We start from the raw sequence: 26,305 nt of genomic DNA, 5'->3' as shown, positions 1-26,305 counted from the left end.
TTGATCAGCCACAGCATGAAGTTATGGGAAAGAGTAGTAGAAGCTAGGCTTAGAAAACAGGTGAAAATCTGTGAGCAGCAATATGGTTTCATGCCAAGAAAGTGCACTACAGATGCAATGTTTGCTCTGAGAATACTGTTGGAGAAGTATAGAGAAGGTCAGAAACAGTTACACTGTGTGTGGTTTTAGAGAAAACCTATGACAGGGTGCCAAGAGAAGAGTTGTGGTATTGTATGAGGAAGTCTGGAGTGGCAGAGAAGTATGTGAGGGTGGCGCAGAACATGTACAAGAATAGTGTGACAGCAGTGAGATGTGCAGTCGGAATGACAGACTCATTCAAGGTGGAGGTGGGACTTACACCAAGGATCAGCTCTGAGTCCTTTCTTGTTCACAATGGTGATGGACAGGTTGACAGATGAGATCAGACAGGAGTCCCCATGGACTAGGATTTTTGTAGACAACATTGTGATCTGTGGTGACAGTAGAGAGCAGGTTGATTCTAGCCTGGAAAGATGGAGAAATGCTCTGGAGAGCAGGGGAATGAAAGTCAGTAGGAACAAGACTGTGTACATGTGTGTGAATGAGAGGGACCCCACTGGAATAGTGCAGTTACAAGGAGTGGAAGTGGTGAAAGTAGATAAGTTGAAATACTCGGGATCAAGTATCCAGCTTTGATCCTGACCGCTAGTGTAGCTGCTTGCTCTGCATTGTGTTTCTGTTTTTGACTCCACTTCGCTCCCCACTGAACTCGCAATCTCGGCTAAAAACTTAGGTTTGAGTATCCTTTAGCTGTCGGGGGAGTGAGGCCTATTGACTGCCAGTGCACAGCGACTCCTGCTGGCCTCAGTCACACTAGCATGTAGCCAGCTGGTTTCAAAACAAGCAAGACGTCCCAGTGGATAAAATCCCAAGTGTTTGAGGTTTGCCACCACGTGACACAGATTCAATCATTTTTGAGTAGTTCTAAAGATGGAGACAAATCTCCACCTCATTGGTACTGGAGCTTGACAGAGTGAGGACAGACAGATTGGACAGCCAGTTAATCGCCAAGGTTCCAGTGCTGACTGTTTACTAAGATGTTCAAATGATAAATATTAAATGTCTAACACGAGACTAGAACCAAACGACGGCGTTACGACAATACGATGGCGGTTATCACACAGTGTCGTACCTGATGTCTCCTCCACATCGGGGACACCGTTTGGTTGTCCAGGCAACGGAAACACGTAGGCAGACTGATCGGATTTCAGAGGCAGAGGAGTTTTAGGAAGACACTTCCTCATCAGTTGGACCGACGTCTCCACTAGAGACTCCAGACCTTTAGTCAGCAAACATGACTGCAAGAAAAACATTTAGAAAATAACACGCAAACAGCATCACCAGGGATCGAGGCGCATTAAAGCACTGCGAGTGTTTTACTAAATCCAAATCAATGTCAAGTCTGTCAAACGCTGTTTTTCTTCAAGACACGTCCCAAATATCCAGAAAATGTGATTTATTGCTTAATCCCTAATCGCTTTGATCCACTGAAAGAAAAAAAAGGAAGAATGAAGTCAGAAGTGGTTCTCAGTGGTTCTCAGATTCTCAGAAGTAGTTACTGTGATGTCACACAGTGATCAAAGGCATTAATCTTTGCATTTTCTAAGTTATGTTGATATTGGTTCTCTTTTTTAAAATGTTCTTGATTTCATCTAACCAGGAGATTGTCCATCTATTTGTGATCAGCAACGTCTTTTTTCAGTTAATGACAACGTAGTAAGTGGTTACCTCCAGAAAAAGCGCAGCACCCAGTAACTTTTTTGGACCGCTCTGCTTTTTTTTTTTTTGTGCGGCCATGCTTGAAGGTGAAACTCTCTGAAACTTTATTACCCTAAATTGATAAGTTGTTTGGTCCATTAATAGTAATAATACAATTATTTTGTGGAATGGCATGTTGTTGCGCACTGACTTTTTTGAAGGATCGTGTTGTCAGAGTTAGAATACATCTTTTAAAATAACCAATCAGATGGAGCAAAATCTATCATGATCATATAAGGAGAACTTTGGTTTTGCTGTTTCTGTCTCCAATGAGCTGATTTGTCATACAAAATCTATCAGAATAGGGAAAAAACCTAATCTGTGAAGGCAGATTGATCAATGCTATGTTCCTGCTGAGGGTGAGTGCTTTTTACATTACATTATTATGTACATTATAGGTATGGGGACATCCATGTTTCAGATTGATGGTTATTTTAGAGATGTGGTAATGGGCCGGTTGTCTGCCTGAGTGGTTGTCATTCAGGAGCCAAGGTGGTTCCATGGTGTGATGGATGTGGCAAAGTGCAGCACCACCACACGCTCCCAGACTTGACTATATTATATGATAGTCATTATGAAGAGTTTATGCCAAAAAATAAAGGGGGGTGGCTACAGTAGCCTATGTGGACACCGGGCTTAAAGCTAACTGAATAACAACTTCAACCATATTTAGGTAGAGTAGAAAACAGCACGTTAGCACCACCATCCAGCACAGGTGGGTAAACATTTACTGTAATATTCAGTGGTCTTTGTTTTTTAAATCCCCAAACATCGCTGTGGATCTCATATTTCTGCCCTGAATAAAAGAAACAGGAAGTTACCTGTGTAATGTGATAGAGAATGCCAATTCCTCCTTGCGCGACCACAGCCTGCCTGCCTGCAGAACACTGAGTGACCTTATGGAGGCAGTGTAGCAGCGCCAGTCGGATTTCTGTAGCAACATTTTGCGTGTCCTTGCTGTGCCAGTCCTCGTAAAGCCGTAACAGACCAGAGATGTAACCTTTTGATACCACTGAGGAAACATTAGCCTCTAAAAAGAGAGAAAAAGAAAAAAACAAAGAAGAAGAACCATGTTAGCATGTTAGCAACTGAGTGAGGATGGAGCTAACAATTCCAGCTACACATTAGCATGTAGTTGCTCAAAAAACCCAGAGACTTTATTGGTTCATGTGTTGTAATTTACTAAAGAATAACGTTTGGTAACAATGTGATAACTGATGACTAAATAGAATGAAGACAAATACCCTCAAATCTAAGTCTGAAGAAGTGAAAATGTTAAAGCACCCAAGCAAATTTAGTCAGAAGGCAGTTGTTCTGGTCTCTTAGGGTTATCAGGCTGGTTGGTCAGGAATTGTAGGACACAAATGCACGACTCAAACAAAGTTGTAAAAAGATTATATTTGGTAGGATTGCAGAGGTCGGTACACGAGTAGGCAGTCCAGAACAAGCATCAGTACAAAAATCATCAGGTTAAAGATGTGGTCGATGCAACAGGCAGGAGGTCAGGAACACACAAGGAGGCAGGCAGGACAAAGGAACGCAAGAACAGAGGTGGAAAGTGGCACAAGGCACAACAAACTGGCGAAGGACTAACACACCAGTGAGCTTATAGAACCCCAGGTGACAAGCATCAAATCAAGAACAGGTGTGCATGGAAGGCACCAGAATAAGGGCGTGGCCCGAGAGCGAGAAACACCCACCACCAAGCACCAAGAGACAGACAAGAGAGATAGTGACAGACAGACCCAAACAGAAAAACCCCAGCAAGAAAATAAACACACAGAAAACCAATGAAACAGAAGAAAATAACAAACAGACTACAACCCCTGGCAAAAATTATGGAATCACCGGCCTCGGAGGATGTTCATTCAGTTGTTTAATTTTGTAGAAAAAAAGCAGATCACAGACATGACACAAAACTAAAGTCATTTCAAATGGCAACTTTCTGGCTTTAAGAAACACTATAAGAAATCAAGAAAAAAAGATTGTGGCAGTCAGTAACGGTTACTTTTTTAGACCAAGCAGAGGAAAAAAATATGGAATCACTCAATTCTGAGGAAAAAATTATGGAATCACCCTGTAAATATTCATCCCCAAAACTAACACCTGCATCATATCAGATCTGCTCGTTAGTCTGCATCTAAAAAGGAGTGAACATACCTTGGAGAGCTGTTGCACCAAGTGGACTGACATGAATCATGGCTCCAACACGAGAGATGTCAATTGAAACAAAGGAGAGGATTATCAAACTCTTAAAAGAGAGTAAATCATCACACAATGTTGCAAAAGATGTTGGTTGTTCACAGTCAGCTGTGTCTAAACTCTGGACCAAATACAAACAACATGGGAAGGTTGTTAAAGGCAAACATACTGGTAGACCAAGGAAGACAAAGCGTCAAGACAGAAAACTTAAAGCAATATGTCTCAAAAATCGAAAAATGTACAACAAAACAAATGAGGAACGAATGGGAGGAAACTGGAGTCAACGTCTGTGACCGAACTGTAAGAAACCGCCTAAAGGAAATGGGATTTACATACAGAAAAGCTAAACGAAAGGCATCATTAACACCTAAACAGAAAAAAACAAGGTTACAATGGGCTAAGGAAAAGCTATTTTGGACTGTGGATGACTGGATGAAAGTCATATTCAGTGATGAATCTCGAATCTGCATTGGGCAAGGTGATGATGCTGGAACTTTTGTTTGGTGCCTTTCCAATGAGATTTATAAAGATGACTGCCTGAAGAGAACATGCAAATTTCCACAGTCATTGATGATATGGGGCTGCATGTCAGGTAAAGGCACAGGGGAGATGGCTGTCATTACATCATCAATAAATGCACAAGTTTATTTTGATATTTTGGACAATTGAAAGGATGTTTGGGGATGATGAAATCATTTTTCAAGATGATAATGCATCTTGCCATAGAGCAAAAACTGCAAAAACATTCCTTGCAAAAAGACACATAGGGTCAATGTCATGGCATAGGGTCAGTGTCAATGAGCAGATCTGATTTGATGCAGGTGTTATAGTCTTATAGTGTTTCTTAAAGCCAGAAAGTTGCCATTTGAAATGACTTTAGTTTTGTGTCATGTCTGTGATCTGCTTTTTTTCTACAAAATTAAACAACTGAATGAACATCCTCTGAGGCCGGTGATTCCATAATTTTTGCCAGGGGTTGTAGAAAAATAAAACCAGATAACCAGAACCAAAACTCAAACCCTGACAAGGGTGACTGTATGAGGAATCTCATCCTACATATGTTTTGGTCTTCTAGTTTCCAGGATAGTATCGTGTCGTTCGGTGTGGTGGTGATAGCCGTATCTGTCCAGGCCAATACACAGGAACGTCATTAATGGAATGTGACTAAAGAAACCTGCTAATCTACCTTAGATCTGCAGAAAGACTGAACCAGACTTTACACACATGAAGTAACCATTTGTAATGTAGTAAAAGGGACCCAGAAATGATCCTTGAGGCACTCCTTATATCAGAAGTTTCCACAATGATATTTTAACGAGCAAAGTGTCAAAGTCAGAGACAGAGAGACAGACAGACAGACAGAGAGAAGAAGACAGAGAGAGACAGAGACACAGACAGAGTGAGGCAGACAGAGAGGAAGACAGAGACACAGACAGACAGATGACAGAGACAAAGAGACAGAGACACAGAGAGAGAGAGAGACAGAGAAAGAGGAAGACCGAGAGAGACAGAGACACAGACAGAGAGATTATTTGATGCGATATCTCTGCAGTAACGTTCAGGTCTCTTGGTCCTCTGGCATTGAGACATGCCTGGGAAGATCTTCATGAGGTCAAAGGTCAGAGGTGTTTGTTGATGATGATTTCTTTGCAGGAGAACAAAGGTCCAGGTCTTCAGGGTCCTGGTGCCTCCTGGCTAAATGCACAGTTAAGACCTGGATGCTAACCACTGATCAAAGTTGGCGGCTGGACATCGTCAGGTCTCTGTGGAGGATCTTTGGGGAAAAGCACAGACGGTGATTTATGGAGACTCAGGTGAGGCAGTACTACACGTGCAGTGTGATGGGTCATGTAGCGCTCTTCCCTGACCACGACGACAGGGTGCGCAGATGCAACAGCAACTGGAACAAATCCACAACTCGACCAAAATACATCAACAACTGGGTTCAGCTGGACGGAACGAAACCAGGAGCGATTTCTGCTGCCAATGTTCAACCAAATCATCACTTAAACAGAACCATTTCCACAGTGTGACATTAGTTACAGGGTCGCACCCAGTGGCCCACGACGCCAAAGTCAAGCTTGATTCCAGAAATATAAGAAAGGTCATTAAACAACATCAATATTGCTGTAAAATTGCCTTTGGAGTGATTGTGGTTCTAAATGTTTTTTTTCCAAAACTCATAAAAACACTGAGAAAAAAAAACCATGTTAGAAACTGAGTCACCAAACACCAACAAAACAGGTTTACAAAACCTCTTTGAATTAAACAGAGAAAATATATTTGAAATGTTGGTCACCAGAACAAATGTGACTCAATTTTAGCATAATTGTTGCTTTCATATTGACTACAAATATTGCAATAAAGATCAAAGTGGAACACTGACAGCAGGCTCATTTTGATGCTCTGGTTTATGGCTGAGTGCAGTTTCCTTGATGTTCTCTCTAAATTGGCACTTTGATATGAAGCAGAGCACAATATTGCATAAAACATAAAAAAAGAAAAAGCTCACAGAGTCCTCAGAATCCCTCGCTGCCTCATGAGCCGCGGCCCCGAGGATTGTCACCGTGTGCACGCGTCGGCTCCTGACAAGAAAACCGCTGTACAACATCAGAGAAGAAAGAGGGAAAGTGAGAGGAGGGAAGCTCCCTGTTTGCTGACTTTCTTCATTCTGGGAGTTGATCTGAGTTTATCTGCAGTCCCACGGGGTCACAAGAAAGGAGGAAGGCTCGATGTTCTGTGGAGCCGCCCGGATGCCGGCTTTGATCCAACACCAAAAACAGACAAGTTCCTGTACTTGGTCTTGCACAGCTGAGTTTTAGTAGTTGTGGCATAGAGAGGCGAGCACACGACCCTAGAGGCATGGAGCTCTTTGATTAGACTCGAATAAATTACAGGTTCTGCTCTGCCACGCTGGCCCAGCTTTACAGATCGAAGAAGCATGTACGTGTTGATAAAACAACACTGTGGAAGCAACAAGACATCAAGACAGAGACTCAAATCAGCTATCCTGTTCCACAAAACTTTGTCAAATCATTTGATCCATGTCTGGATGCGTGTTCCACTATCAACGAATGGTTTTTAATCAAGTCGTGTGTTCGTATTGAATACTCGTAGAGCTAATATCGATAATATCGGCCAATATCAGCCTGAATTTTGTAGATATGAAAACTTTTATCAACAACACAGAAAACATTTTGTGTCTTGGAAATAGTGTCATTGCATAGTTCATCCAGCAGAGAGTGCTCTGATGTTTATAATGCTGCCAAGCATGGCTGGGACCTCCATCGCCCCACTAGTCACATTCACTATATGAAGCAACAAGCTGCCATTCGTTTTCAGTCAGAGTGGGTGTTTATGCCACCAGCTAGATGCAGCCAAAACAGATGAGACGTCTACGAGGGTAGGCTGAGAAGTTCTAAGGCTCACTATGATACAGTTAATGCATTAACTGCATCATAGTGAGCCTTAGAACATTTCAGCCTACCCTCATATTTGGTGCAAATGCTGAGAGACGTAAAATGGCGACTACAAACCCAAGTGAAGCCAGTATGACGTATGTTGGTTGTTTGCTTGCTATATTTGTAGTTATTTAAAATAAAGTTCATTTTTAAACTGTAAAAACATCAAACTTCAATTACATTTCTTTGTTATAAGTGTTCCATAACAAAGTATTAGGAATGTTACTTTTTTAAGTTTATATATTGGCAAATATATATGGGTGGCAGATGAGGGCGGGTGGCCCGGCGGCCCGGTCCATGCTCACAGCCCCTGGCTGTTGGGACGTGGAATGTCACCTCGCTGGGGGGCAAGGAGCCTGAGCTTGTGCGGGAGGTTGAGAGATACCGACTAGAGATAGTCGGGCTCACCTCCACGCACAGCATGGGCTCTGGTACCCAACTCCTGGAGAGGGGCTGGACGCTTCATTTTTCTGGCATTGCCCACGGGGAGAGGCAGACAGCTGGGGTTGCATTGCTTATTGCTCCCCTGCTCAGTCGCCATGTGTTGGAGTTCACTCCGGTGAACGAGAGAGTCGCGTCCCTACGCCTTCGGGTCGGGGACAGGTCTCTCACCGTTGTCTCGGCCTACAGGCCGAGCGGCAGTGCAGAGTACCCGACCTTCCTGGAGTCCCTGGGAGGGTTACTAGATAGCGCTCCGACTAGGGACTCCATTGTTCTCCTGGGGGATTTCAACGCCCACGTGGGCGGCGACAGTGAGACCTGGAGGGGGGTGATCGGGAAGCACGGCCTCCCCGATCTGAACCCGAGTGGTGTTCAGTTGTTGGACTTCTGTGCTAGTCACAGTTTGTCCATCACGAACACCATGTTCGAGCACAAGAGTGTCCATAAGTGCACGTGGCACCAGGACACCTTGAGCCGGAGGTCGATGATCGAATTTGTAGTCATATCATCTGACATTCGGCCACGTGTCTCGGACACTCGAGTAAAGAGAGGGGCAGAGCTGTCGACTGATCACCACCTGGTGGTGAGTTGGATCCGCTGGGAGGGGAGGAAGCCGGTCAGACCTGGCAGGCCCAAACGTATTGTGAGGGTCTGCTGGGAACAACTGGCGGAACCCTCTGTCAGGGAGGTCTTCAACTCACACCTCCGGGAGAGCTTCTCCCAGATCCCTGGGGAGGTTGGAGGCATGGAATCCGAGTGGACCATGTTCTCCACCTCCATTGTTGATGCGGCCGCTCGTAGCTGTGGTCGTAAGGTCTCTGGTGCCTGTCGCGGTGGCAATCCCCGAACCCGGTGGTGGACACCAGAAGTAAATGATGCCATCAAGCTGAAGAAGGAGTCCTACTTATCTTTGTTGGTAGGTGGGACCCCAGAGGCAGCTGACAGGTACCTGCAGGCCAAGCGTGTCGCAGCCCGTGCGGTCGCAGAGGCAAAAACTCAGGTCTGGGAGGAGTTCGGGGAGGCTATGGAGGAGGACTATCGGTCGGCCTCGAAGAGATTCTGGCAAACCGTCCGACGCCTCAGGAGGCGGAAGCAGCTCTCCACCGGCACTGTTTACTGTGCGGGTGGGGAGCTGTTGACCCTGACTGGGGATGTTGTTGGGCGGTGGAAGGAGTACTTTGAGGATCTCCTCAATCCCATCGTCACGTCATCCGAAGAGGAAGCAGAGACTGGGGACTCAGAGGCGGACTCATCCATTACCCAGGCAGAAGTCACTGAGGTGGTTAGAAAGCTCCTCGGTGGCAAGGCTCCTGGGGTGGATGAAATCCGTCCTGAGTACCTTAAGTCTCTGGATGTTGTGGGACTGTCTTGGCTGACATGCCTCTGCAACATCGCGTGGCAATCACTGACAGTCCCTCTGGATTGGCAGACCGGGGTGGTGGTCCCTCTGTTTAAGAAGGGGGACCGGAGGGTGTGTTCCAACTATAGGGGGATCACACTCCTCAGCCTCCTCGGTAAGGTCTATTCCAGAGTACTGGAGAAGAGAATTCGACCAATGGCCGAATCTCGGATTCAGGAGGAGCAGTGTGGTTTTTGTCCTGGTCGCAGCACACTGGACCAGCTCTACACGCTCCATCGGGTGCTCGAGGGTTCATGGGAGTTCGCCCAACCAGTCCACATGTGTTTTGTGGATCTGGAGAAGGTGTTCGACCGTGTCCCTCGGGGCGCCCTGTGGGGAGTGCTCCGGGAGTACGGGGTCCTTTGCTAAGGGCTATCCGGTCCCTGTACGACTGCAGCAGGAGCTTGGTTCGCATTGCCGGTAGTAAGTCAAACCCGTTTCCAGTGCACGTTGGCCTCCGCCATGGCTGCCCTTTGTCACCGGTTCTGTTCATTATTTTTATGGACCTAATTTCTAGGTGCAGCCAGGGTGTAGAGGGGGTCTGGTTTGGGAACCACAGAATCTCGTCTCTGCTGTTTGCGGACGATGTGGTTCTGTTGGCTTCGTCAAATCAGGACCTTCAGCGTACACTGGGGCGGTTTGCAGCCGAGTGTGAGGCGTCCGGGATGAAGATCAGCACCTCCAAATCCGAGGCCATGGTTCTTGACTGGAAAAAGGTGCTTTGCCCTCTTCAGGTCGGTGGAGTGTCCTTGCCTCAAGTGGAGCAGTTTAAGTATCTCGGGGTCTTGTTCACGAGTGAGGGACGGATGGAGCGTGAGATCGATAGACGGATCAGTGCAGCGTCTGCAGTGATGCGGTCGCTGTATCAGACCGTCGTGGTGAGGAGAGAGCTGGGTAGGGGGGCAAAGCTCTCGATTTACCGATCGATCTACGTTCCGATCCTCACCTATGGTCATGAGATTTGGCTCATGACCGAAAGAACGAGATTGCGGGTACAAGCGGCCAAGATGAGTTTCCTCCGCAGGGTGGCTGGGCGCTCCCTTAGAGGTAGGGTGAGGAGCTCGGTCACACGGGAGGAGTTCAGAGTCGAGCCGCTGCTCCTCCACGTCGAAAGGAGTCAGTTGAGGTGGCTCGGGCATCTTTTCCAGATGCCCCCTGGACGCCTCGCTGGAGAGGTGTTCCGGGCACGTCCCATTGGGAGGTGGCCCCGGGGAAGACCCAGGACACACTGGAAGGATTACATCTCTCGGCTGGCTTGGGAACGCCTTGGGGTTCCCCCGGAGGAGCTGGGGGAGGTGTGTGTGGATCGGGAGGTCTGGGCGGCTTTGCTTGAGCTGCTGCCCCTGCGACCCGACTCCGGATAAAGCGGAAGAAAATGGATGGATGGATGGATGGATATTGGCAAATATATCTGTATTGTAAATTTTTTTCCTAATATTGGAATCATATCCCCCCACCCCCCAAAAAAATCAGTTGGGCTGCGTTTTAAACTGTGCAAAATTCTACATCATTCGGTGCCATTGTTTACAACCCTTGGTCATGTTACCTGCAAGAGACAGAGGCAAAGCGACCAGCTGCCATTCATTATCAATCAGAGCAGGAGTTTTCTTAAGAGACAAGTGGTACAAAATTAATGAAAATTTAAAAAGCAAGATAAATAGCACATGAAGCACAGAAAAGATGTGCACAACAGAAATGTCCTTCCAAATAATCTCGCTCCATTTTGCTTTATTAGCTTCTTTCAGCAAAGTACATGAAATATGCATCTAAAATATATTTAGAAATCTGAAAATGTTCATGAATGAGTTTTGTTTTAATTCTTTAAACCAAATATTTGATGAACACCATTGTATTTGTAAAGCAGGAACACTTAAGCTTCTAGGGGGCGCTAACAGACATTAAAATATCGTGTTGCTGACAAAATAACCTACCGATTGGTAGAAATACAGTTTGATTAGTTTGTGGTGATTTCGAGCAGCACAGTCACTGAGGAGAGAAGAACTGTAGCTCAGAGCCGAGAAAACACGAACAGGACAGTCGGGATTCAAACAGAATCGATTAGCGCCTCCGAGGGGACCAAAGAGCATGTTTAAAGGCGCAGACAGTGGAGAGAGAACAAACAGATGATACATGTCTTTGTGCATTTATCCAGAGTCGCTGAAAATGTTACAACATAAACAGCAGAAAATGTTCATTTTTCCACCAAAATCAGAGTGTTTGAAATGAAAACTGGACACAGAGACACATATGGATAAAATCCATCAGGACCCTGGAACAAGGTGCAACAGTGTCCCCTGTTGGTCACACCCACATATTGTGACTTATGTGCATCCTGCTGGCAGTGCACCAAAGACCACCAGAGGAAAGAGTCCAGACTGCTGATAAATGACCTGCCTCGGAGGGACAAAGAATTCTTTGAAGAATAGACACGGGGTTCTGACACAGATAAAGATGATGTTGGAGGATGAAGACACTGTGACATGTAAATATTTCAAACAGCCACAAGAAAAAAATCATCTGTAAATCCAAGAACTCACTCATTAAGTGCAATAAATTATGAAGCCTGGCGGAGCAGTGACGGGTCTGAGACACACAGTGCATGATGGGAAAAGGACAACGCTGGGGAGGTCAATGACACCTCAAAGAGAGGGTGAAAGAAATGCATGAAGCCAAATATCCCCCCCATGAAAAGACACCACAGTTTGGAGTTAATGAGGGGTCAGAGGCCAAAGGTGCAGGGTCACATTTAATTACAATTGCCACAGGGGAATGTTCCTTTGGGGAGCTGAAGCCATGTGGATGAAGTAGCAGGTGGTAGATGGCTCCTCACCAGATGATCCTTAAGGGTGGGAGCATGTCTGTAACAGAAAGCTGGAGGACTTGGAAACACGTCCTTAAGGTGAGCATCACTGTCAATAATGCTCCAATTTCTTTTAATGATGTCTGTGATCTCTCTGCATCTGGAGCTATATTGTGTGGAAAAGTAAATCTGGCCTGTAGGTGGCGCCCGAGCCTTTTTTTGAAAAAGAGTTTTCCTATCCATTTGTTTAACTCTGCTGTATGTTTGTCTCAGTGCATGTTTATCATAACCTCTTTGTTGGAATCTACCCATCATGGTAGAGGCCTGCACCTCAAAATCTGCATCAGAGTCACAAAGTCTCCTCAGTCTTTGAAACTGTCCAAATGGGATATTATTTTTGAGGTGTAATGGGTGAAAACTGTCAGCTCTTAATATTGTGTTGCGATCCGTGCTTTTTCTGTAAATGGAAGTATGAATATTCCCTTGGTCATCTTCATAATATTCAAGTCCAAAAAGTTAATCTTTGATTTACTGTATTCCAGACTTAATTTGATATTGGCATTTGCAGAGTTTAAATATTTATGAAAATCCAGTAATTCCACTTCAGTGCCTGTGAAAATAAAAAAAAAGATCATCTATGTATCTCCCATACCATTTGATATATTGAAGAAAGGGATTGGATTCACTATGGATGTACGTATGTCCTCCCTCAGCACATCCATAAACCTCCTCTTTGGCATCCCTCTTCTCCTCCTGCCTGGTGGCTCCATCCTCAGCATCCTTCTCCCTATATACCCTGGGTCCCTCCTCTGCACATGTCCAAACCATCTCAATCTCACCTCTCTGACTTTGTCTCCAAACTGTCCCACCTGAGCTGTCCCTCTGATATGTTCATTCCTAATCCTGTCCATCCTCATCACTCCCAAAGAGAATCACATCTTCAGCTCTGCCTCCTGTCTTTTTGTTAGTGTCACTGTCTCTAAGCCGTCCAACATAGCTGGTCTCACTACTGTCTTGTAAACTTTCCCCTTCACTCTTGCTGATATTCTTCGGTCACAAATCATTCCTGCCACCTTTCTCCACCCACTCCACCCTGCCTGCACTCTCTTCTTCACCTCTCTACCACACTCTCCATTACTTTGGACAGTTGACCCCAAGTATTTAAACTCATCTACTTTCATCACTTGTACTTCTTGTAACTGCATTATTCCACTGGGTCACATACTCAGTCTTGCTTCTACTGACTGTCATTCCCCTCTCTCCAGAGCATATCTCCACCTCTCTAGACTATACTCAACCTGTTCTCTACTCTCACTACATATCACAGTGTTATCTGCTGACATAGTCCATGGAGACTCCTGTCTAAGCTCATCTGTCAACCTGTCAAGCACCTTTGCAAAAAACAAAGGTTTCAAACCCGATCATGGTGTAATCCGGCCTCCACCTTGAATGAGTCTGTCGTTCCTACTGTGCATCTCGCCACTCTCACACTGTCCTTGTACATGTCCTGCACCACCCTCACATACTTCTCTGTTACTCCAGGCTTCCTCATACAATACCACAGCTCTTCTCTTGGCACCCTGTCATAAGCTTTCTCTAAATCCACAAACACTCAAACATTGCAATCATGGTGATGTCTCACTATGACACTGTATTGCTGCTCACAGATCTTTGCCTGTTTTCTAAGCCTAGCTTCTATTACTCTTTCCCATAACTTCATTGGAACAGGACACTTCATCTCCACTCCTCACACATCTTCTCACTTGCCAAAATTTTATTAAACCAGTCCGATTAGGAACGCCACTATCCTAAATATTTCACTTTCTCCACTAGAATGCCATTTGAACTCTTCATCCTCTTCATAGCTGCCTTCACTTCATCCTTATTAATCTGCTGCACTTCTGGATTTCTCTCATTTTCTTCATTCATCAGCTGCTCAAAATACTGCATCCGTCTTTCTTTTCTGTCACCTTTGTCACAATACTTACTTTTTCACCTTAGGGCTTTTTTCCTATTATATAAAGTATAGTAGTAGCAGTAACCTGCCTCCTGTGATGTAGACTCTTGATGTATACCTCCCTGGCTACTGTGGCTTCAATGACCTCAAGGTTTTTAGTGCCCTTTATTGGATGGATTCCAGTTGGCTGAGTACAGTCTGTGAAACATTCTTCCAGGACAAGCAACTATAATCCATTATGGTGTGTACGTTTGCCTTTTACACGGCAGCCCTAGTCTTGGAATCCAATCTGTCATTGTTTACTTTTGTTTTTCCTTAAAACTACTGAATCACACTGTTACAGAATTTTTGTTCAATGATATTTGGCTCTTTTGCATCTGAGGCTCAAACCTCTTCTCACTGGTACACGACATTCACACACCAGTGTCATCTGCGTACAACTTTCTCTAGAGTTGTGTTAGGTAAGGCATCCGGTGTAAAACCTGTGCCAAGTCAACTTGCAGATCTATAATTGATCTGGCAACAAGAAAATGTGAGAAGCCAAAAGTAATTAGTTTCAAAATGATGCAAGTGGAGCTCTTTTCACTTCCCATACACACAATATCACATCTCTCCAGGGACTTGAACCCATTACCCACTCCTAACCCATTTCTCTCAGCTTGTTCTTCAGGGGACAAGACCACTGCAACAGAGTGCATCCATCAATGGACACACTTTACAACAAATAATTCTACTCAATCAAACCATGTTTGCATAAGCACCACAAAGGTTCTGTGTGTACATGTTTACAGTAATCTCAGACCACAACACCGGATTCCGTGGAAAATAGCCCCGGTATTTGGAAGCAGAAGCAAATGCATTCAAAATCTGAGCATTTCTCGATGGGCGTGAATATTTTCTAAATTCTAAAGTCCGTCTGTGCAGATCAGATGTTCTTACCACTAGATGGCAGCAACTGTCCTGTAAAAAAAATGCAGGTTCAAGTAAGATATCTGGACACTCATGAGTACTTACTTGTCCACAGTAGAGCAGCAAAGGTATTAATCGCAGCCCTAGAGAGAAAAGATACAGAGGAAGTGCTGAGTTTGACCTTTTCGCTGACAAAGACACAAACACCAAAATATCAGGCGCATCTGGACTACGTGACAAAGTGACAGCTGATCAATAAATACCACCTTATTTGTTACACAGAAGACAAGAAACAGCAGAAACATTTCAGACCACTTTGTTCCCAGAGTTTGTTCTTTGTGCTCCTGCTTTGAGAAAGTATCCTGTAACTATTGGTATTGATCAGGTGATTACAGATCCTGCTGAGCACCAACAGATCAATTCATAAACCACCTCACATCTGATCCAGTACCAAGAATCTCAGTCAGTTTTGCTCCAGACGTTCTCAGTGTGTGTGTGTGTGTGTGTGTGTGTAGAATTCTGCACAGTCTAGTCCAGTGTTGTGTTACTTGCAGTAAATTAACTCGGGTGTCACTAACAGAGTCGGGGTCTTGAACCCTCGGGCTCTTATAGGTCACAGGGGTTCATGTTGTGTTTACGGGGGATGGGAAACGCGACACTCTTTAAAGAATAATAAATCTGTATCTCCTTGTCGGAGCTCCCCTCTCTGTCAGCTGAGACTGGAGCAACAAACTCGTTAGCACTCAAACAAAATCACTGGTTCTTAAAATAGTTGGAAACACGGACGTGTGTCAGTCCATATGTCTGCAGAGCGACGCCCTGAAACGTGTTGAAACACGTTCATTTTGCTTACTCAAGGATTCATGTTAACAACATATTGTTCCAATGTTAGTGGAAGTAGTGACACCCTAACCACCCATCAAATATAACCGGGCAGACACACCCTAATCACCCATCAAATATAACCCGACAGTCACACCCTAATCACCCGCCAAATATAACTGAGCAGACACACCCTAATCACCCGCCAAATATAACTGAGCAGACACACCCTAATCACCCATCAAATATAACCCGGCAGACACACCCTAATCACCCTCCAGATATAACCCGGCAGACACACCCTAATCACCCTCCAGATATAACCGGGCAGACACACCCTAATCACCTGCCAAATATAACCGAGCAGACACACCCTAATCACCCCTAAATATAACCGCGCAGACACACCCTAATCACCCGCCAAATATAACCGAGCAGACACACCCTAATCACCCATCAAATATAACCGAGCAGACACACCCTAATCACCCATCAAATATAACCCGGCAGACACGCCCTAATCACCCCCCAAATATAACTGAGCAGACACGCCCTAATCACCCGCCAAATATAACTGAGCAGACACGCCCTAATCACCCGCCAAATATAACTGAGCAGACACACCCTAATCACCCGCCAAATATAACCGAGCAGACACACCCTAATCACCCGCCAAATATAACCTGGCAGACACACCCTAATCACCCGCCAAATATAACCGATCAGACACACCCTAATCACCCGCCAAATATAACCGAGCAGACACACCCTAATCACCCATCAAATATAACCGAGCAGACACACCCTAATCACCCGCCAAATATAACCGAGCAGACACACCCTAATCACCCCCCAAATATAACCGAGCAGACACACCCTAATCACCCGCCAAATATAACAGAGCAGACACACCCTAATCATCCGGCAAATATAACCGAGCAGACACACCCTAATCACCCCCCAAATATAACCACACAGACACACCCTAATCACCCCCCAAATATAACCGAGCAGACACGCCCTAATCACCCGCCAAATATAACCCAGCAGACACACCCTAATCACCCGCCAAATATAACTGAGCAGACACACCCTAATCACCCATCAAATATGACCCGGCAGACACACCCTAATCACCCATCAAATATAACCCGGCAGACACACCCTAACCACCCGCCCAATATAACCGAGCAGACACACCCTAATCACCCGCCAAATATAACCAAGCAGACACACCCTGTCACCCATCAAATATAACCCGGCAGACACACCCTAATCACCAATCAAATATAACCGAGCAGACACACCCTGATCACCCGCCAAATATAACCGAGCAGACACACCCTAATCACCCATCAAATATAACCCAGCAGACACACCCTAATCACCAATCAAATATGTAAATGGACTGCATTTATATAGCACTTTTCCATCTGCATCAGACGCTCAAAGCGCTTCACAGATATGCCTCACATTCACCCCGATGTGAGGGTGCTGCCATACAAGGCGCTCACTACACACCGGGAGCAATAGGGGATTAAAGGCCTTGCCCAAGGGCCCTTAGTGATTTTCCAGTCAGGCGGGGATTTGAACCCATGATCTTCTGGACTCAAGCCCAACACCTTAACCACTAGAGCAGACACACCCTAATCACCCTCAAATTACCAATCAAATATAACCGAGCAGACACACCCTGATCACCGTCAAATATAACTGGGCGGACACGCCCTAATCACCCGTCACATATAGCCATGCAGACACGCCCCAATCACCCCCGTCACATATAACCATGCAGACACGCTCCAGTCACCCCCGTCCCATATAACCATGCAGACACGCCCCAATCACCCCCGTCACATATAACCGTGCGGACACGCCCTAATCACCCGTCCCATATAACCATGCAGACACGCCCCAATCACCCCGTCACATATAACCGTGCGGACATGCCCTAATCACCCGTCACATATAACCGGGCATCACGCCCTAATCACCCGTCACATATAACCATGCAGACATGCCCTAATCACCGTCACATATAACCATGCAGCCACGCCCTAATCACCCGTCACATATAACCATGCAGACATGCCCTAATCACCGTCACATATAACCATGCAGCCACGCCCTAATCACCCGTCACATATAACCATGCAGACATGCCCTAATCTCCCGTCACATATAACCATGCAGACACGCCCTAATCACCCCCATCACATATAACCATGCAGACATGCCCTAATCACCCGTCACATATAACCATGCAGACACGCCCTAATCACCCATCACATATAACCATGCAGACACGCCCTAATCACCCCGTCACATATAACCATGCAGACACGCCCTAATCACCCCCGTCACATATAACCATGCAGACACGCCCTAATCACCCACGTCACATATAACCATGCAGACATGCCCTAATCACCCCGTCACATATAACCATGCAGACATGCCCTAATCACCCCGTCACATATAACCATGCAGACATGCCTTAATCACCCGTCACATATAACCATGCAGACACGCCGTAATCACCCCCGTCACATATAACCATGCAGACACGCCCTAATCACCCGTCACATATAACCATGCAGACACTCCGCAATCCCCCCACTTCACATATAACCATGCAGACATGCCCTAATCACCCGTCACATATAACCATGCAGACACGCCCTAATCACCCGTCACATATAACCATGCAGACACGCCGCAATCCCCCCACTTCACACATAACCATGCAGACATGCCCTAATCACCCGTCACATATAACCATGCAGACACGCCCTAATCACCCCCGTCACATATAACCATGCAGACACGCCGCAATCCCCCCACTTCACATATAACCATGCAGACATGCCCTAATCACCCTGTCACATATAACCATGCAGACACGCCCTAATCACCTGTCACATATAACCATGCAGACACGCCGCAATCCCCCCACTTCACATATAACCATGCAGACATGCCCTAATCACCCGTCACACATAACCATGCAGACACGCCCTAATCACCCCCGTCACATATAACCATGCAGACACGCCCTAATCACCCCCGTCACATATAACCATGCAGACATGCCCTAATCACCCCGTCACATATAACCATGCAGACACGCCCTAATCACCTGTCACATATAACCATGCAGACACGCCGCAATCCCCCCACTTCACATATAACCATGCAGACATGCCCTAATCACCCGTCACATATAACCATGCAGACACGCCCTAATCACCCCCGTCACATATAACCATGCAGACACGCCCTAATCACCCCCGTCACATATAACCATGCAGACATGCCCTAATCACCCTGTCACATATAACCATGCAGACACGCCCTAATCACCTGTCACATATAACCATGCAGACACGCCGCAATCCCCCCACTTCACATATAACCATGCAGACATGCCCTAATCACCCGTCACACATAACCATGCAGACACGCCCTAATCACCCCCGTCACATATAACCATGCAGACACGCCCTAATCACCCCGTCACATATAACCATGCAGACATGCCCTAATCACCCCGTCACATATAACCATGCAGACACGCCCTAATCACCTGTCACATATAACCATGCAGACACGCCGCAATCCCCCCACTTCACATATAACCATGCAGACATGCCCTAATCACCCGTCACACATAACCATGCAGACACGCCGCAATCACCCCCGTCACATATAACCATGCAGACACGCCCTAATCACCCCGTCACATATAACCATGCAGACATGCCTTAATCACCCGTCACACATAACCATGCAGACACGCCGCAATCACCCCCGTCACATATAACCATGCAGACATGCCTTAATCACCCGTCACATATAACCATGCAGACACGCCGTAATCACCCCCGTCACATATAACCATGCAGACACGCCCTAATCACCCGTCACATATAACCATGCAGACACGCCGCAATCCCCCCACTTCACATATAACCATGCAGACATGCCCTAATCACCCGTCACATATAACCATGCAGACACACCCTAATCACCCGTCACATATAACCATGCAGACACACCCTAATCACCCGTCACATATAACCATGCAGACACACCCTAATCACCCGTCACATATAACCATGCAGACACACCCTCTATTGGGGTGATATGGTACTATGAGGTCCCTAAGATAAGATGGGACCTGATTATTCAAAACCTTATAAGTAAGAAGAAGAATTTTAAATTCTATTCTAGAATTAACAGGAAGCCAATGAAGAGAGGCCAATATGGGTGAAATATGCTCTCTCCTTCTAGTCCCCGTCAGTACTCTAGCTGCAGCATTTTGAATTAACTGAAGGCTTTTCAGGGAACGTTTAGGACAACGTGATAATAATGAATTACAATAGTCCAGCCTAGAGGAAATAAATGCATGAATTAGTTTTTCAGCATCACTCTGAGACAAGACCTTTCTAATTTTAGAGATATTGCGTAAATGCAAAAAAGCAGTCCTACATATTTGTTTAATATGCGCTTTGAATGACATATCCTGATCAAAAATGACTCCAAGATTTCTCACAGTATTACTAGAGGTCAGGGTAATGCCATCCAGAGTAAGGATCTGGTTAGACACCATGTTTCTAAGATTTGTGGGGCCAAGTACAATAACTTCAGTTTTATCTGAGTTTAAAAGCAGGAAATTAGAGGTCATCCATGTCTTTATGTCTGTAAGACAATCCTGCAGTTTAGCTAATTGGTAGCTAAATTAGCTAAACTGTTAGCTATTAGCTAACATATAACCATACAGACACGCCCTAATCACCCACGTCACATATAACCATGCAGACATGCCCTAATCACCCCCGTCACATATAAGCATGCAGACATGCCCTAATCACCCCGTCACATATAACCATGCAGACATGCCTTAATCACCCGTCACATATAACCATGCAGACACGCCGTAATCACCCCCGTCACATATAACCATGCAGACACGCCCTAATCACCCGTCACATATAACCATGCAGACATGCCGCAATTCCCCCACTTCACATATAACCATGCAGACATGCCCTAATCACCCGTCACATATAACCATGCAGACACGCCCTAATCACCCGTCACATATAACCATGCAGACACGCCGCAATCCCCCCACTTCACATATAACCATGCAGACATGCCCTAATCACCCGTCACATATAACCATGCAGACATGCCCTAATCACCCGTCACATATAACCATGCAGACACGCCCTAATCACCCCCGTCACATATAACCATGCAGACACGCCCTAATCACCCGTCACACATAACCATGCAGACACGCCCTAATCACCCCCGTCACATATAACCATGCAGACACGCCCTAATCACCCCGTCACATATAACCATGCAGACACGCCGCAATCCCCCCACTTCACATATAACCATGCAGACATGCCCTAATCACCCGTCACACATAACCATGCAGACACGCCGCAATCACCCCCGTCACATATAACCATGCAGACACGCCCTAATCACCCCGTCACATATAACCATGCAGACATGCCTTAATCACCCCCGTCACATATAACCATGCAGACACGCCCTAATCACCCCGTCACATATAACCATGCAGACATGCCTTAATCACCCGTCACACATAACCATGCAGACACGCCGCAATCACCCCCGTCACATATAACCATGCAGACATGCCTTAATCACCCGTCACATATAACCATGCAGACACGCCGTAATCACCCCCGTCACATATAACCATGCAGACATGCCCTAATCACCCGTCACATATAACCATGCAGACACGCCCTAATCACCCATCACATATAACCATGCAGACACGCCCTAAACACCCCCGTCACATATAACCGTGCGGACATGCCCTAATCACCCGTCACATATAACCGGGCAACACACCCTAATCACCCGTCACATACAACCACGTGGAATTAGTTGATGGGGTGTGTTTCTCTTGCAGGTGTCTCAGTGCTGAGGACCCAAACATCTGGAACAGTCTGCTGCTGCTGGGTCACAATGGAAGCATTTATTCGTTGGTGTTTGCTCATCCAGTTGCTTCCCTACAGATGAAATTGGACACCTAAGTGTGATGGACATGTCTCACCGTCTTCAACACAAACAGGGAACTTACACATCTCAAGCCCCTTTGCTCGCGTCACATCAGTGGAATTTAAAGCTGACAGTTATCTGAAGCAGCAGCTGGGTTTGGATCCCTGGAATCCCAGAATCCTGCAGCTGCTGTTGAACAGGCAACAGCTGGACTTTGCATGTTGCCCTGTTGACATATCCCATAATCCCTTGCACGCCAGAGTGTCACTGCAGTCTAAACAACCATAGAGAAACCACATGACAACAGCTGTGCATTTCTCAATGTTACTGACATCTCGCAGAACGAGATTTTGCGGGATTTGAAACCTCAATAGGGTGAATGTCTGATGTCTCATCTACCTGACAACCGGCCCTGAATTGGGCCAGATACTGGCCTCCATTTTGGAGTGGGAATTCCCATCCTAAACAACCAATAGGAGAGGAGCCCTCGAGCCACATCAAAGTGAGGCTGACGTCAGAGTCTCGGCCGCCAACCAATCACAGGCTAGGAGAGAGAGGCCAGTATCTGGCCCAATTCAGGGCCGGGTGCCGGGCTTTGTCTCATCCAGTGTCCTCACAGTCAGAGACAAGATGTCCACCAACAGCCAATCACAGGTCAGTAAGCCTGGCTTCAGGACATCTGAGCCTCCTGGAGGACTCTGACCCCTCAGTAAAAAAAACCCTCCACCAGGTCAAACGGAAGCAAACGGCAAAATAATCAGTGCTGCCAGAGTGGAGACGGTGGATTATTCATCAAATCATCAGCAACATATAGTTATAATAAATATGTACCAACACAACTTGACATCTTCAAAGTGAAACAAAGACACACAGGGGGCGCTATCTGCATTAAACACATGGTTACAGTGGGTGCGTTACTGATTTCCAGCTTGAAATGCAATTTAACTCGAAACCTTGAGATCAACTGAAATATACAAACTGAGGCACAGTGTATACAAAGGGTTTTAATTCCTAAATGTTTAATAGGACATACAAGCAGGGGCGCCAACTGAGATTTTAGGCCCCATGAAAATAAATCATACTGGGCCACCTCCATATTATTTTGCAATATTATAATTGACTGGGCCCCTGTCAGTCATGAGCCCCTAGTTGTAGAATCAGTCTACTTATTCTCCCCTTTTCGGCACCCTTGCATACAAGCACGTGGTGGAGTATAGCGACAAAGTTACAGTCACTGTCCAAATACCTATGGACCTGATGGTATGAGCTCTCACATTAGTTCGATTTGATCATTTAATTCAGGGGGAGGGGGGAACGTAACAGCAGTCCTCTGTCACTAAAGCAGGAGCAAAATTCAAAACAAAAGGTTGGCCACCAGGGGGTGTTCCTGGTCTTCATTTTAATCCATAGCCATTGTAAATTTTGGAGGTGCTGTCAGACTCCGATGGGTCATTTCCCAGTCACTTTCCAACGTGGCAAACACAGAACACTCTCACTGACACTCAAACACACAGTTGGCCACACGTCTCGGTTCAAGTACATACTTAACGGTGTGCAAATTCTTCATGGTAAAAGCCAGGATGAGATGATAGATAACATCCAGTCCCTGGTTTTCTCCAATGAGGTTTGCAGTGGAAACTGCAACAAAACAAAGAATCCAAATTACAAAGAATAAGCAGTTAATCATCGTCAAACAAGCAGACCTAAAGAGCCACATTGTCATGGAAAACCAGAAAACCAAGTCGGACTAAAAAAAGGAAAAAAAAAATATCCAGTGGTGCTCCAAAGTGTGTGAACCCCTGAGCTTTTACATGTATGAATGTTGTCAGTACACCAACAATAAAAAAATCAGGTTTCTTTATATTAAAATTTCCAAACAGATGCCCTTTAAACCTCTCCGGGAACCCTCTCCAGGAACCATCACCTTATCCCGGTGGAGAGGTTCGTGTGCCACTATGAACCTTGAGAGATGTGTTGTCTGGAGCCTTTGTGCTCCTGGTAGGGTCTCCCATGGCAAATTGGTCTCAGGCGATAGGCCAGACTAAGAATGGTTCACAAGACACCATGACAGAACGAGGCAGAGAAAATGTGACCTGGCCCAGAGGAAGCCCGGGGCCCCCATCTGGAGCCAGGCCCGGATGGAGGGCCCATCAACAAGAGCCTGGTGGCTGGGCTTGCCACGGAGCCCAGTTGGGCACAGCCGAAAAAGGCAATGTGGACCTTCCACCTCCACCCTGTGGGCTTACCACCCACAGGGGGAACCGCTGGTGTCGGGCGCACTGTCCCATGGGTGACATTGAAAGTTGAGGGCCTCAGCGGACCAGACCTGGGCGGCAGGGGCTGGCTCTGGGGGTGTGGAAGGAGCTGGAGCTTGTGCAAGTGGTGGAGTGATACCAGTTAGATCTGGTGCCTCCATGCACAGCCTCGACTCATGAACCACTCTCCTTGATAGGGGTTGGACCTTATTCTTCTCTGGAGTTGCCCAGGGTGTGAGGCACCGGGCGGGTGTGGGGATACTCATGAGTCCCTGGCTGAGCACTACTACGCTGGCGTTTACCCCGGTAGATGAGAGGGTCACCTCCCTGCGCCTTCGGGTGGCTGGGGGAAAACTCTGACTGTTGTTTGTGCGTATGCAGCGAACAGCAGTTTGGAGTATTCAGCCTTCTTGGAGTCCCTGAATGGAGTCCTGTATGGGGCTCCGGTGGGGGGCTTCAACGCACACATGAGCAATGACAGAGACACCTGGAGAGGTGTGATTGGGAGGAATGGCCTCCCTGATCTAAACCCGAACGGTAGTTTGTTTGGACTTCTGTGCTAGTCATGGACTGTCCATAACAAACACCATGTTTGAACATAAGGATGCTCATAAGTATACATGGTACCAGAGCACCCTAGGCCAAAGATCGATGATCATATCATTTGATCTGAGGCTCCATGTTCTGGACACTTGGGTGAAGAGAGGGGCACAGCTGTCAACTGATCACCATCTGGTGGTGAGTTGGATCAGAGGGTGGGGAGGACTTTGGACAGACCTGGTAAGCCCAAATGGATAGTGCGGGTGAACTGGGAATATCTGGAGGAGCCCACTGTCCAACGGATCTTCAACTCACACCTCCGGCGGAGCTTTTCTAGCATCCCTGTGGAGGTTGGGGGCATTGAACCAGAATGGGCAATGTTCAAAGCTTCCACTGCTGAAGCTGCAGGGGGGAGCTATGGCCTGAAGGTCTTAGGTGCCTAAAGGTGCAGCAACCCTTGAACACCGTGGTGGACACCGGTGGTCAGGGAAGCTGTCCAATTTCAATTTATTCAATTTATACCACACCAACTCACAACAACATTGTCTCAAGGCACCTCACATAAAAACAATTAAAAACAGATTTAAAAGAATTAAAAGATTAAAAAGCACAATTTAAAAGACACAAGTAAATAAAAGAAATAAAAGGCAAATAGCACAATGAAAATTGTAAAAACATAAAATGCTAATCATAAGCATGGGAAAACAAATGTGTTTTGAGCCTAGACTTAAAAATGTCCACAGAATCAGACTGCCTCAGTGACACAGGGAGACTGTTCCACAGAACAGGGGCCCGGTAAGAGAAGGCTCTTTGACCCGCTGACTTTTTCTTCACCCAAGGAACACAAATTAATCCCACATCCTGCGAACACAGAGCCCGTGCCGGTATGTAGGGTTTCACCAAGTAGGCCAGGTAGCAAGGTGCCAGTCCGTGAACAATTTTGTAGGTTAGCAGTATATCATAAAGTCTCCTCTCACAGAGACAGGAAGCCAATGAAGAGATGCCAGAATGGGGGTAATGTGGTCAAACCTTCTGCCTTGTGTCAAAAGTCTGGAGGCAGCATTCTGAACCAGCTGGAGACCCCTAATACTGGAACCCTGAAAATAGGACATTATAATAAACCAATCTAGTAGAAACAAAAGCATGAATCAGGGTCTCATCATTAGCCATAGATAGGATGGGGCGGATCTTCTCTATTTGCAGATGGAAGAAAGCAGTCCTCGTAATGTCTCTAATGTGGCGATCAAAGGACAACGTAGGATCAAAAATTACTCTGAGGTTCCTCACTTTGTCCGAATGAAGAAGAAGTCCTTCCAGGATGTGTTATCTCGGAGAACTCCAGAGGCAGTTGCAAGGTACCAACCTGCCCAAAGGGCAGCAGCCTCTGCTGTGGGGGAGGCAAAGCAGTGGGTGTGGGAGGAGTTCGAAGCAACCATGGAGAAGGACTTTCAGCCGGCACCAAGATGCTTCTGGCAGACCATGAGACACCTCAGGAGGGGAAAACGGGGAACCATCCAAGCTGTCTACAGTAAGGATGGGACTCTGTTGACCTCAGCTGAAGATGTAATCCGGCATTACAAGGAACACTTTGAGGAACTCCTGCATCAGACCAGAGTGCCCTCTATAGTAGGGGCAGAGCTGGAAGGTGATGGAGGATTTTCATCAATTTTC

General features: G+C 46.3%; 1 protein-coding gene across 1 annotated transcript in view; it reads right to left on the bottom strand.

The window, feature by feature from the left end:
• Window positions 1-26,305, bottom strand: part of LOC117516328 (cytosolic carboxypeptidase 4) — a 202,745-nt gene that overhangs the window by 143,690 nt on the left and 32,750 nt on the right. The window contains exons 5-8 of the mRNA XM_034177280.1: window positions 23,384-23,477; window positions 15,072-15,109; window positions 2,619-2,827; window positions 1,172-1,337 (exon numbers count right to left, since the gene is read on the bottom strand). Of these exons, the coding sequence (XP_034033171.1) occupies window positions 1,172-1,337; window positions 2,619-2,827; window positions 15,072-15,109; window positions 23,384-23,477 (507 nt within the window). The remainder of the gene's footprint in view (window positions 1-1,171; window positions 1,338-2,618; window positions 2,828-15,071; window positions 15,110-23,383; window positions 23,478-26,305) is intronic.

Source organism: Thalassophryne amazonica, chromosome 8 (assembly GCF_902500255.1).
Source record: "Thalassophryne amazonica chromosome 8, fThaAma1.1, whole genome shotgun sequence".
Classification (NCBI taxonomy): domain Eukaryota; kingdom Metazoa; phylum Chordata; class Actinopteri; order Batrachoidiformes; family Batrachoididae; genus Thalassophryne; species Thalassophryne amazonica.
This window is presented reverse-complemented; position numbering and strand designations above follow the sequence as displayed.